This window comes from Ammodytes marinus (genome assembly GCF_949987685.1).
Source record: "Ammodytes marinus genome assembly, chromosome: 16".
Taxonomy (NCBI): Eukaryota; Metazoa; Chordata; class Actinopteri; order Uranoscopiformes; family Ammodytidae; genus Ammodytes; species Ammodytes marinus.
Genome location: NC_137220.1, coordinates 1,378,152 through 1,392,493, shown reverse-complemented (window position 1 = coordinate 1,392,493; position 14,342 = coordinate 1,378,152). Strand labels below are relative to the sequence as shown.

General features: G+C 42.4%; 1 protein-coding gene across 1 annotated transcript; it reads right to left on the bottom strand.

The window, feature by feature from the left end:
- Window positions 1–6,586: 6,586 nt before the first annotated feature.
- Window positions 6,587–13,572, bottom strand: LOC307262950 (uncharacterized protein; the record flags this gene model as incomplete). The annotated part of the gene is made up of 3 exons (XM_080043971.1): window positions 6,587–10,174; window positions 10,937–11,380; window positions 13,455–13,572. The coding sequence occupies 3 exons, from the start codon at window positions 13,570–13,572 to the stop codon at window positions 8,793–8,795; spliced, it is 1,944 nt and encodes a 647-aa protein (XP_079900097.1). The 3' UTR covers window positions 6,587–8,792.
- Window positions 13,573–14,342: the final 770 nt, after the last annotated feature.

The following is a 14,342-nucleotide window of genomic DNA, read 5'->3' as shown; positions in this document are numbered from 1 at the left end:
TACTCACATGCATCAACCCTTGTTGACTGCTCGACACCATGCTCGACACTCTCTGCTAAAAATTGTGCTCTTATGGTCCATAAATATAAATACGTATTTCTATCTATGTTTATGCTCTAGAGAGATGTCCAATCATTTCCGGCTTTCGTATTTTTTCGGGCCACAATACAGATTAGCGCCGCCTGCTGTTGTGGAGACATTACGTCCCGCGAGCGTACGGAAAATAAACAGTCGTCTCGGTGTGTTCTTTGGCCGCGACGGGAAGACTGGAGCTTCCTGAAACGGCCGACTCCATTTTTTGCGTAGTCGGAACATGTCGGACTGGTGTGTCCTGGCCTTAATGAATCGATTTAATATCGTATCGTGATGAAAGCAGCGATTTACACCCCTACTACATTTCTGCCTTTAAATCAAGGCTCAAAACCCATATGTACACCCTGGTGTTTCCTCCCCATTAACTATCTTACCTCTGCACTACTATCTGTGTTTATGTGGATGTATGGGCTTTACGTCTTTTATTTTGGTTATTGTTATTTTACCTTCATTGTTTATCTACTGAATGCACTATGTACAGCACTTTGGACAGTGCAAACTGTCATAAATGTGCTTTTATAAATACATTTTACTTACTTACTTACTTATAACTCACCTAGGCCCTTTGGCACAAATCACCCCATCCCCAGAATTTTGGATAATAGGCATGATGCAGCAATTTAGGGCTGACATCGTGCTAACTATATAGACTCAAAGTGTAGCATACCAAAGCACTATCTGTGTTTATGTGGATGTATGGGCTTTACGTCTTTTATTTTGGTTATTGTTATTTTACCTTCATTGTTTATCTACTGAATGCACTATGTACAGCACTTTGGACAGTGCAAACTGTCATAAATGTGCTTTTATAAATACATTTTACTTACTTACTTACTTATAACTCACCTAGGCCCTTTGGCACAAATCACCCCATCCCCAGAATTTTGGATAATAGGCATGATGCAGCAATTTAGGGCTGACATCGTGCTAACTATATAGACTCAAAGTGTAGCATACCAAAGCACTAAAACATGTGTCAAATGTTTTCAAACTTGTCTATAATTGTTCAGACACAATAATCAAAAAACCTTGATCATGGAAATTTTACTTTGAAAGGCAAAACAGTTTTTTGAGCTTAAATGTGCTTATATCTTATTCCTTGTGTCTCCCTTCTTTACAGGATGAGTCAAATGGATGGCTCTTCTTAAATATGTGGTCACATTTCCAATTTCTTCCACGGTTTTCTAGAAACAAGGGGTGGCACAACTTCCAAAATGCACAACTTAGGCCACTCTCCCCTATCTATCTATCTATCTATCTATCTATCTATCTATCTATCTATCTGTCTATCTATCTATATATATATATATATATATATATATATATATATATATATTTTTTTTTTAACAAGCTAAATGTGGGGCCCCGATCTTTGAAGGCCCTGAACAATGCCATTCCAAAAAAAGGAATAATTGACTGGCTCGTGATAGGCCCCTGACCCTTGCAAGGAGATCAGGGGCCTGCGCATGACTAAGGCATGTGTGCGGGAGAGTAAGCAGGAGCAAGCAAACATTGAATAGAACTGGTGGCGAAAATAAACGCAGCGATGTTTCTATGGGGATATTTAGCTGTACAGAAATAAGTGCTGGCAAAGCTAGGACAGTTTAAGACTCCACATCACTGTGGCAACACAACCTATCTATCAGCTCAGACAGCGCAAAGAAAAGTCTGATGAATACATGAGAGTGATGGCCCCTGCAAGTTTCAGTAAGTTTAAAGAAGTGCCACACTGTTACTGTCTTTGAAATGCATTTAGACATTTTAAGGGGAAAACACATTGTATTTATTATTTCAACTATTGAGTTATTTGTAGAACAGCATGCTAGTGTAGGCCAACAAGATTTATTTTCTGAATTTTCAATGCTGCTTTATTTTTATGTTTTGAATTGGGAAAGACATGTTCCAAAACGACCTGTATTTAAAAAGAAATCAAGCAAGTAGGCTAATAATAACCATTAATGAAGTGTAGGCTATCACATCAAAGTAGGCCTATTGTCCACAATAATCACAGCCCCCCATCCATAAAGGAACTTTAAAAAGTTGAATTTGCACTTGATGTGCCTACACAAGTGTATGGTCTATTATTTGTATTTAGTGTGTCTGCATAGTATTGCACCATAACAGTAGAAGTTTTCTTTAATTGTGTTTTGTACTGTCTGTAAAATTATACCTGCACATAGCAAACAAAATTGCACAACTGTATTCAAATAAACAGTTGTTTATTTCTATAGTGCACATTGGCATCTTTGAGCAAAATACCCCCAACATTTTCGCCGCGCCTCCTGTGACCCTGGCCAGTGACCACCTTGACTAAGACATATTGTCGGGGAAACACCGGTAAAAGTAATGATTTGGTCATTCATCAGATGAAATATTGTGGAGTTGTCTGGCTCAGAGAGCCATGTGTATTGTAAGACCGCTTTTCAGGGGGCCCATCAGGACTTTTTGTATAGGGGCCCAGAATTTGGTGCTACGCCCCTGAACAGACATAACATTCAGACATGCATGAGCTAAAGCGAGCCAGGACAACCAACATATCCCGGCTTAATCCCTTATCTTGGTTTAGTGCAATAGGCCCCGGTTCCGCATTCCCTTGTTCGCAAACAAACACACGAGGAAACCCTGTAGCACTCGGACGCACGTGTGTACAACACAACTCTTAAAATGTGTCTTTACGGAGAGTTGGTTGAAATGTCAGCGCTGGTCTGTGTTCACAGCTTTAATACTAACACATTACGTTCAACATTAAACATTTGAATTGTCTACAAAACGAATTACATGCTCAGAAATGATGACAACAATAGCAACATACCTCCTCTCTGTTAGGTTGGCGCAGACTGAGCAACGCGCTGCACTGACGTCATATAACAGGGACATTTCTTAAAGTGACAGTACAGGTATAGGCCTCATATTTAAATTAACATTGGAGTTTGAACAGGTTACAGAATGTACCTTGAACAAAGCTTAAACGTATACTGGCATCATGTTAATCAGTATTTGGTGCAGGGTTCGACATAACGTATAGCCCGATGGCCCGGGGCCAGTAAAATCATATGCAGGGCAAGTTGATTGGCCAGTCACTGTGATTGACAATTCACCAGGTGAATTGTCAATCAAAATAAAGACATAATCTCACCCTGGTTACACTACCATCTGTTACATTCTCTGAGTTCCAATCCCCATACTTCACTACGATTTAGTATGTCAGAAAAATATTTAGGATGTAGATGTAATATTTAGAATATTTAGGAGAAAAATGCCCCACTATCTCCAATCGCATTTCGCAGTATTTGTCTTTATTCTTGACATTTCTCGACATAATGAAAAAAAAACTTCATTATTTGATTTTTTTCTCTCCCGTGGCCCTAAAACTCATCTGTTCTTTAGTATGTAGTGTAGTAAAAAGACTAAAACTCTTCTGTACTTTAGTATGTAGTGTAGTATAAAGAAACAGTATGAGATTTGGAACGCAGGGATTATTTCATGTACACCAGTCTTCTCATGGACCTATAAAGAGTCTTCTGGGGTCTTAAGGTGCAAACACACTACACATGTTACACGCGTACAGCGTATAAAATCGGCTATTTTTCCATAGGGAACCATTGGTTTACGCGCGTACATGGTGCGTAGATGCGTCACTCGCGCTAAAGCAACATTTTAGCCGCGTTAGCCGCGTATATACGCGCCTACGCAGCTATGCGCGGAGTTCAATGATTAGCCGCGTTGGCCAATCAGCGTTGGGCTTGACCCGACGTCACATACATTGGCACGGTCGGAGAACAGTGTACTGTACACAGAGGCTGATGAGAGACACCGAGGAGTAAATGTATTGCAGGCGGCCCGGTGCTGTATGACAGCAGCTCGGGAATAGAAGACGTGGGGAAAGTAAACCAGGAGAATGGACTTCCTGGTTAATTCAGTGAATATGTGCGGCTGTGCTTTAGCCGATAAAACAAGTTAGCGCCGTATAGCATTAGTTAACTCACCCGGTTGTGTGCGGTTGTGAACCCAAACATGACGGCTATGTCCGGGGGACTTTCACAACAAGTACAGCAAAGCACCGGTGTAGATCTACGCCAGCCACGGTCCACTGTCACAGCCAGGTAGGGTAATGTTGGCTACTTGGCTTTATGTTGTGCCGCCGTGCACCGATGCTGCTGTAACTGTGTTTGTTATGTAGCTGCCGTGAATATGCAATGCTGTTTTAATGCTAGGCTATTTGTGCTGTTCAGTTTGTTTGAACACACTACACGCGGGTAACGCGTGTAGTGTGTTCGTACCTTAGCTTACCTTCATTACAGCCAGTTCACACTGCTACATCAGGGTCAGGGTATCAAAATAAAGGTCCTCCATGCAGTTAAAAGAGGAAACAGGAATGAACTAAGAACACAATCTATAAGTCACTCTTCATATCACACCACAAACTAAAGACTCACGTTATGATTATTAAAGATATGTATCACTGCCATGAAATAAAAAATATAATAAAAAAATGTATACATTTATTTTCTCCTTTAAATCAAAATAGCTTAAAAATAATCAGAATTGTGTGTTTTGTGAGTCAGACACTGAAACTTCGGAATATTAATTTTTTTGTTTTCAGTTATTCTAACAAGTTTTTTGGAACATTTTCTAAATTGGATTTCTTAAAAAGTCATCCAAATGAGAATTTCACGATTTAAAATTTTGAACAATAAAATGTGTGGCGCATATGGGCAGCAATTAAAAACATTGATCCCATTCAAATTCTAGAAAGAAATTCTAGAAAGTAGTCAAGCCACATTACGGGTAAGAAAAATCCACATACAAGCCTGTAGTAAATGACACATCGGTAGAATGAGCTGATAGGACCAACTGAAGGACAACACTGGTGTTAATATTACAGCCAGGAAAAGATCACTAGAGCACTGTGATGAGATATGACAGAATATTAGACTTTGTTGTCTTCTGTGCGTAAAAATTTGGTTTAACAATAAAAACACAGAACACAGAACAATAGACAGAAATACAGAAATTAAACCTGAAAAAGGAACCACTCTGATGGACAAAGTCAAATCCTTTATTTCCATTCAGAAATCGAATAACTTTGAAAATCTCAAAACATGTCAAAATATATTTACAGAAGTCTTAATAAGCTCAGACAGCCTTTAGCTCAGTTGGTAAGGCGTCCCCCTCCCGGGCCGGGCACAGCAGCAGACCCGGGTTCGATTCCACCCGCGGTCGTTCTCTGCATGTCACTCCCCTCTCTGCCCCATTTCACCTCTGTCTCTCTGCACTATCAATAAAGCATAAAAAAGCCCAAAAAATATCTTTAAAGGGAAAATTCGCCCATTTTCATGTGAATGGTATATCAGGGCCGAGTATATTAGTAGTCTATTGAAAAAAGCCCCCCAAAAATTTATCCGAATTGGCAGAGAGCACAATGATTTCGGATTTAAACTGATGACGCGGGGCTGACGTAGCCGTTTTTACAGTTCCTACAGGCCCCAGGATGCATTGCGCGGGGGGGTACGCTCTGCAGCCAGCCTGCCCAGATTCCGAGCTGCTCGCGTTACCATGGTGACAAACACAGCACGGACCTGACCCGTGTAAGCAGTACAGTAATAGCGCGCTTCGTATTATTTCACTGTTGGACTACTACCACAAAGAAAACATGCCGTCCTATAATGTGCCTAGATGCGCCAACTTTAGGAAACAGAAAAGAAGCAGGAGTAAGCGTAAGCTGAAGATACTAGGCCCTACCTGTTGCCTATTCACCGGCGTGATGCATAGCCCCAGCCCCGGGAAAAAGAATCCGAATAAAGGTAAGCTAACGTGAGCTAAATTGCATAGTAGCCTACTGTAGTTAGTATCAGTGTTTCCCCTACATTAATAACTGTGCTGCCCACACCGCTGTTGAATATTGTGTCCCGGTGTAAGGCTGATAGATGGGGCAAGGAGGAATTAGTCTACCGGTTGTAGCTGTAGCCAAGTTACCTTAGCCGCTAAGCTACAGTTAGAAGTGAACTCGTGAGGGGGGCAGTAGGCCCCTCTGTGTATCCTTGAGGAAGATTTAGTTGCATTTGCAAGACTGTTTGTGTGTGACTGTGTGTTTGTTTTCCATGTGCATGGTTATTAGCGATGTCGTTAAAATGATCAGCTTTCCAAAACCATAAACAATTGCTATGCTGATGGTGATGGCTGGGTGATTAGCACTGATGTCCCTAGTCTTGTGTCGTCTTGGCTCTTCCTAATGCAAATGCATAGCCACACCCTGGCATACAGTATGCTTGGCTGCTAATATAAACATGATGTCTTCTTAGACAAAAGACTACTATTGTGTTAGTGCACTAACTGACTGACCTATCTATGGTTACATAGTGGTTTGTCTGTTTTATATATTTATTGCAACAGCAACATTATCTTTACAGTATAACACATTGATTTTTCTTTTGTCATCTCTTCAGTGCTGGGCTGGCCTTGTGATACAATCATAATTTGTCATTTCAGGTGAGGTCCAAAGGAAGATGGTGTATTGTCCGAGGACCACGCACTCTGTTGTGAAGACTGTTTACATCCCGCACACACGCACCACTTCAGAGCATCCCTCGTAGAACTCGTCATCACATGAAGAAGAGACTGCTGCCTGCAAAGTGCTGTCATCATCACTACAGCTCCCTCAGCCTGCCCTCCCTCACAACATGTCCAAAACCAACTACAGAAGAAGCTGCTGCTAAACATCACTCAATATTTCAACAGTAACTTGACGAAGGAAGCATTATGCTACAATTGTTTTTCCCAACACACTGGAAACTCAAAGCTTTTGAAAATGTTATTTTTCTTTTTTACATTTGTATATGTACATACTTTACAGTTGTGTGTAGAATAATGCACACTGTTTTACTTGCTTGTTATATTAAACTCTATCTATGCCTTATAAAGTGTTTGATTCTCTGAAACTATTTCACTTTTAGTTGATAAGTCAAACCTATGTATTAAAATGGTTACCTATGCAATGACAAAAAACAATCATGTTTATACAAAATTTTATTTGTAAATACAGTCAAGGAGAATTGACACATTTTCACATGATTAAATCTCAATCAGTGTCCATAGTTAGCAGCAGTATTTACAGGTCAAAATATTTGATCATAGCTCATCCGTAGCTTCTACGTAGCGTCTTCTTCAGCCTGTCGCCTGTAGTGACCATTTGGAGATGGATATTTGGCTCTGATGCGCTGTATGACACAATCAGGTAAGACGATGCGGTCCCCTTGCCAAGTCTCTCCCCTTTGGAGCACCCACTCAATCAAGAACCGACGTGTGACAAGTCGATTATGTCTAAAGGAATTAAAACACAAAACAAGTGGTTACTCTCCACAAAGCTATAATGTAACAATAGCAGCCAATGTAAGAACAAAAGACTGGTCATTTTATTTGACCTGTTGTAAAGGGTTCTTCTGAAAAGTGCTATAGACATGCTAAGTGCAACATCAGTGCAATGGCTCAGACAACACAATGTGACAAAGATAACGTTACAACATGCTAGAAAAAAATAATGTTACTCACTCAATGATCATCTGCCCTCCCGGTCTTGCTGGTATTTGTTGTCTTTTCCAAATTATTTTTGGGATATTGAAAATGTCTCTCGGTTTCTAATGGTGGTCCAGTTGTATTGTCTTACAAGGCTAACCCTAACCAAGGCTGAAACAGCTGCAGCCTCGGCCTCTCTGCATACTGTATTTCCTCGCTGAATTTCTTCAGCAGTGTAGGCTTCTCTGGCCCAACTAAATACCCTGCTGGTTCATTCCAGTCAGCCAACACACTTTTTAAAGTATCCTCATCCATATCGTCTGTGCCCGTGTGAAAAGATGCAATTTTCAATGCAGGAAATGATACAAGTAAACTGTCACGGACCATGGGCATGGACAGACGGTTTGTTTTGGTTCGCACGTGCTTTTAGAGCCCGCCCCCTGGATTCACAGGGAGGGGGGTTGGTGAGCTCGGCTCGAGAGTCTGTAGTCTGCACGAGCTCTTCCTTGACACGGAAACGTCACAGAAACGTCACCGGTGAATGGATTTTTGAAGCTCGGCCCCCGCGAAACGGACGATGTTGAAAAAATACACGGGGATATACTGCAACCCAAAGGATATTATGGTAGATGAGTTAAGGTTGAAAATCGGCGAATTTTCCCTTTAAAAGAAAAAAAAATAATAAGCTCAGACTGTATAAGTCATATGAACAGAAAGGGTAAAGGGATTCTTTGAGAACAGTTAACAGTCAATCAAGGGGCTCAAGGGAACATCTGAAATTCATTTGACAGAAGCTTTTAATGAGTGGAATAGAGAATTTCTGTGAGGATTTTAACGGTATTTATATGCATCTGCACAAGTCAAAAATAAAGCTGTCATTAAATCTAGTTCTAAGTGATATTAAAAGGTCTTAAATTTGATTTTGAAAACCCGGGTGGTACTCTAGTAGACTAAACAAGGTAATTCCCAACATTTGATAAAATGGAAAATTACAAAAACAGGTTGTGTTAAATTCTATCATCTCATAACGATCGCAGGCCCCTGAATCAAATTGAATTGAAGTCATGTCAGGGCAGACTTTGTCACACGAATATTGTATCATTGTCCAATGAATCTAAAATCGTATCGCTATGAAACCAGCGATTTACACAACAAGTTAATAACTGTCTTCCACATGAACCACAGTACTACGGCTTCTCCCCTGTGTGTGTCCTCATGTGAGTATTGAGGTGGGAGCGCTGACTGAACGATTCCCCACAAATGTCACAGTGATACGGCTTCTCCCCTGTGTGGGTCCCTATGTGTCTGTTGAGGCTGGAGCGCTGACTGAACGCTTCCCCACAAATGTCACAGTGATACGGCTTCTCCCCCGTGTGTGTCCTCATGTGAACAATGAGGCCGTCTCTACGACTGAACGCTTCCCCACAAATGTCACAGGGATACGGCTTCTCCCCCGTGTGTGTCCTTGTGTGACCATTGAGGTTGGAGCGCTGACTGAACGATTTCCCACAAATGTCACAGTGATACGGCTTCTCCCCTGTGTGGGTCCTCATGTGCCTATTGAGGTCGGAGCTCTGACTGAACGATTCCCCACAAATGTCACAGTGATACGGCTTCTCCCCCGTGTGTGTCCTCATGTGACTTTTGAGGTGGGAGCTCCGACTGAATGCTTCCCCACAAATGTCACAGTGATACGGCTTCTCCCCCGTGTGTGTCCTCATGTGAACAATGAGGCTGGAGCTATTAATGAACCCTTTCCCACAAATGTCACAGTGGTGCGGCTTCTCGCCTGTGTGTGTCCTTGTGTGTATGATCACTTCATATTTCCTGAGAAATGTCTTCCCACAGTCTCGACACTCAAAGTCTTTAATCCCTGTGTGTATCTTGTAATGCATCTGTAGGTTGCTCCTGTTGGCAAACCTCTTGCAGCAAAGCTTACAAACCAGGTTTTCAGTTTGAGTTTCCTCCAAATGACTGAGGAGCTTCTTCTCTGACTCGCTCGTCCTATTGTGGGATTTCATGTGCTCTGTTAAATGAAACGTGTAACGGAAACCCCGTCCACACACGGGACAAGTCCTACTGTTTATTTTAGTTCTGGCAGAAGACTCTCTGTCGGGCAGCGCTGCCTGGACCTTCTCTTTTGCTTTTCCACTTTGTCTTTGAGGAGCGTTCAATTTCTGTGTTCTTGTATTTTTCTGCGGCCCTTTTCCCTCATCGCTGCCGTAGTTGTCGCTCTCGGCCACAGAGAAGTCTGAAGCAAAGAGCAACTGTTCATTGTAGTCTGGTGTTACTGGCTGATCTCTCTCTTCTTTCACAGGTTCAGGAAAGGGAAGAACGACCTCCTGTGTTTGACCGTCATCCACAAGTTGTTCCTCCGGCTCCTCTTTTATCTCTAAGCTAAAACAAAGCGAGTTCTGGTTCCCGTGGCTGTTTTCTATTTTTATAATGTTGTGACAAAGGCCTGGGGGCTCAGATGGGTCATGGGTAAACTCTTCTTTGATGGAGGGTTGTGTTGAAGTCTCCTCTCCGGCCAGAGCAGCAGCATTGTTGGTCAACGAAGGTAGTGTAGCTACAGGAGGAGATAAAAGCAAAAGTCACTCAATAGGCCACTTTACCTGACAATTACTGGATAAAATCAATAAAGTATTTATCTACAACACTTGAGATCCATCTCTAAACTAATTTTAAGCAAAAAGATGGAAGGTTTAAACTGTACCTAGAGTGTTATGAATCCTGGATGACCACCAGATGCTGTGCTTAAAGCACATGTGCAGTTCAAGTCCCTTTACCAAAACTGTAGCAAATCCTCATATTCAAGCAGAAAGCTGCAAGCTTAAACCTTGAAGCCACTGTTCCCCCGCAAGCGAGAAGATGAAAGGAACAGATTCTTGGATGACACTAAAACATATAGTCTTCCCTGGGTCATGTGAGGGTTACAGGGGACTGTGTTGGTATAGGGACTCGAACTGCACTTGGATTAATCCAGTGTTTTAAGCACCACCTCTGCAGGTCAGTAAGGATGAAATAGAACACTATTTACAGCCTCTGATGTGTCCATGTGCTGTTTTTCTTTGTCTTATATGATATCATATATTTGGGGTTTTGACTCTTGGTTTGACAAATATGAAACATGATCTTAGGCAAATTCTTAGACATTTTAAATTACATTCTATAAACCAGACAATGGATTAATAAAATAGTATTTATCAGATTAATCAATGATGAAGATAGTCTTTCCTTGCAGCCTTACTGTGGATCGAGTCAACAATGACGATGGCCTTTTAAAAATCTCTTCACATCAGATGAGAACAAACCCCCAAAACCCCCTAACCTGCAGTGAGGAGCAGGGAGTCTGGTTCAGCCAGCTTGATGGTTCTCTCGACCTCCCAGAGGATCTCCTCTGCTGCCGCCAGCAGCCGCAGCTGGATGAAGGTCTCTCTGTCAGGCAGCGCCGCCTGGACATTCTCTTCTGCTTTTTCACTTTCACTAGCCGTTACTGGCTGATCTCTCTCTTCTTCTTCAGATTCAGGAAAGGGAAGAACAACCTCCTGTATTTGACCGTCATCCACAAGTTGTTCCTCCGGCTCCTCTTTTATCTCTAAGCTGAAACAAAGCGAGCTCTGGTTCCCGTGGCTGTTTTCTGTATTTATAATGGTGTGAGAAAGGTCTGGGGGCTCAGATGGGTCATGGTTAAACTCTTCTTTGATGGAGGGTTGTGTTGAAGTCTCCTCTCCGGCCAGAGCAGCAGCATTGTTGGTCAACGAAGGTAGTGTAGCTACAGGAGGAGATAGAAGCAGAAGTCACTCAATAGGCCACTTTACCTGACTATTACTGGATCAAATCAATAGATATTTATCTACAGCACTTAAGTTAATCTTTAAAGTTATTTTAAGCAAAAGGATAGAAGGTTGAAACGATAGTTACGTGTAACTACGGTTCTATGAATTCTGGGTGACCACCAGCGGCGGTGCTTTAGCACTGGATGATTCAACCATTCATGCCACGCACCACTGTGAAAACAACCTCCACCACACACAGCTGCAGGCGCCCCGGGTTTATGTGCCATATGTGTCCACCTACCTGAGACAGAAGGTCTGTCTCTCTGGAAGGCTCCAAGCCTCTCCACTGAGGAGTTTTAGTAACGCTGGGAACCATGGCCTTCCTGGCCAGTGTGCAGCCACCAGACGTAGGCTGTGCCTGCCATGCTGGACCCTGTCCAGTGTTGCCAGTGAAAGGGGAATTGGAGGAAATAAAGCAGCTGTCTGGCCTGAGATGGAATCACCCAGTGCTGAAGCACCGCCTCTGGTCAGTAGGAATGAGATAGAACTGGAACTAGAGTGAATCCTGGATGACTATAAGAGGCGCTGCTTAAAGCACTGGATATATCCGTATGGTGCAGATCTAGTCCCTTTACCAACAGAGTCCACTGTGACCCTCACATGACACTAGGAAGCTACATCTTCCAGGCTATTCTGAACCTCCTAACCTGCAGTGAGGAGCAGGTCAGACTAACCTGCAAGGTTTTTCCTGCATAGAGAAATTTTCGGCGCCCTCCAAAGAGGATTTGTCCAGCGCCAAAGGAAAATCACCAGCGCCAAAATAATACAATTTGAGAATAAATATAGCAATTTAAAACCTCTCCACATTCTGCCCAATTTAAGTCATCCTTCTTGAAGGGTTGGGCAATAGCTTGAATTTGAATTTCGATTACTATTACGGTTTCCCTCAATCATGAAAACTAAATAATCGTAATTAATCTACCATTGTTCCGCATGCCGTGACATGCAGGCTTTTAAATGCAGCGAACCCTTTCAGCCGAGCGGTGCGCTCGGCCCCTCCCTCACCTGATAATTTAGTTGTCGGCTGGTCCAGAGAGTGGGAGGGAAATGTTGCGCATTGCTTGGTGTTTTGAAAAACTTTGGAGGACGACAGTAAGTCAGCCTTTGGTCGAGAATAAAGGTAAAACTAATTTTGTTGTCTGTAAACACTTCACTCACAACAGACTAAAATAATGTGCAAGATATGTCACACGCGAGTCACGTGACATACGCGACCGCGAGAGAGAGAGAAAAAAGGCATTCGACCATGTCTGCACCTAAAAACATCCCGACCAATTAGTTTATTCACTTAAAGTCAAATCATAGTGGTCTATGACCAAGAAATAAATGAATTAAAAACACAGGAGTTTAAAGCTCCTTGACTCCTATGTTTATGATTTTTTCATAATCGAGCAGCCCTACCTTCTTGCAATTTCCATAGTTCAGATCAATTAGAAACAATTACATTATTAAATAGCTAGTCATTATTAGTATTTTGACTTTATACTTATTGTGATTTTATCAGTCAGTGAGCTCCATGGTAACACAGTGATTGACAGGCTGACTGAAATTATCTTTATCTGGACAGAAACTCCCCTCTCCCAACCCCACACCTCTCTTAAAATACACAAACGTTTTGCCTTTACTGTTGCACATAGTCACAACCCCCAAAAAAGTCGGTCCGCATACTGACCCCCCAAAGGCCCATTCTGAGCCATGAAAAACCCTGACCTGTAGTATGGAGCAGGGAGACAGGCTAACCTGCAGTATGGAGCAGGGAGACAGACTAACCTGCAGTATGGAGCAGGGAGACAGGCTAACCTGCAGTATGGAGCAGGGAGACAGACTAACCTGCAGTATGGAGCAGGGAGACAGGCTAACCTGCAGTATGGAGCAGGGAGACAGGCTAACCTGCAGTATGGAGCAGGGAGACAGACTAACCTGCAGTATGGAGCAGGGAGACAGGCTAACCTGCAGTATGGAGCAGGGAGACAGGCTAACCTGCAGAGAGGAGCAGGGAGACAGACTAACCTGCAGTGAGGAGCAGCGAGTCCGGGTCAGCCAGCCTGATGGTTCTCTCCACCTCCCAGAGAATCTCGTCGGCCGCTGCCAGCAGCCGCTGCTGGATGAAGGACCTGAGCTGGAACATGGTGCTGTCTCAGTGGATCAGAGCAGATGCAGGACACGGACCAAATCACACTTTATATAAATGATTAGTCTGGAAAGGCGGTAACAGCGTCTAAACGGCCTGAATCATATAAGAAGAAGAATAAATGATTTATTGCTTGAGTATACTTCAGTGTGAACGTTTCGACACACCTCTTATACACAATGGATCTTTGAGTAGACAGTATGTAGGATATGGATGTTGAGTATGTAGGAGGGAGGACGTTAGAATGGCTTTCCGAACACAGCCTCCAGAAAAACCTCATTCATTATATTCCTATAGCGATTTGATAATAATAGAACTCCGGTTCCGTATGGGTGAAGTATTCCTTTAAGTGCAATAGGCCCCGGTTCCACATTCCCTTGTTCGCAAATGTAGAGGTATAGGTTTACATGGTCAAAAGAGTATTCATTTAGTTATTGTGGGCATTCTATACAGTTAAAGCAGAGCTCAAGTTATTTAATATATGTTCTATAAATGCATGATTGTGTTACTGTTTCATGCCGGTTAATATTCTAAGGTGTAATGTCAAGTTCCGCCAATAGGCGAATCTATTGAATTACTGAGGAGGTTTTGAGTAGAAGAAGAAAACTCTGTTGTTGATGTGATATTATTACTGTCGTAGAAGAAGAAGTTTTTGGGTTAGCTGAGTAGATGCTTGCAGCCATGCATACAGCATGAGAGAGTAGGACGCTGGCACCCTGTATTGGAACATATTCTTCTTGTTTTCGGTAAAATAAAAGAGTGTTACT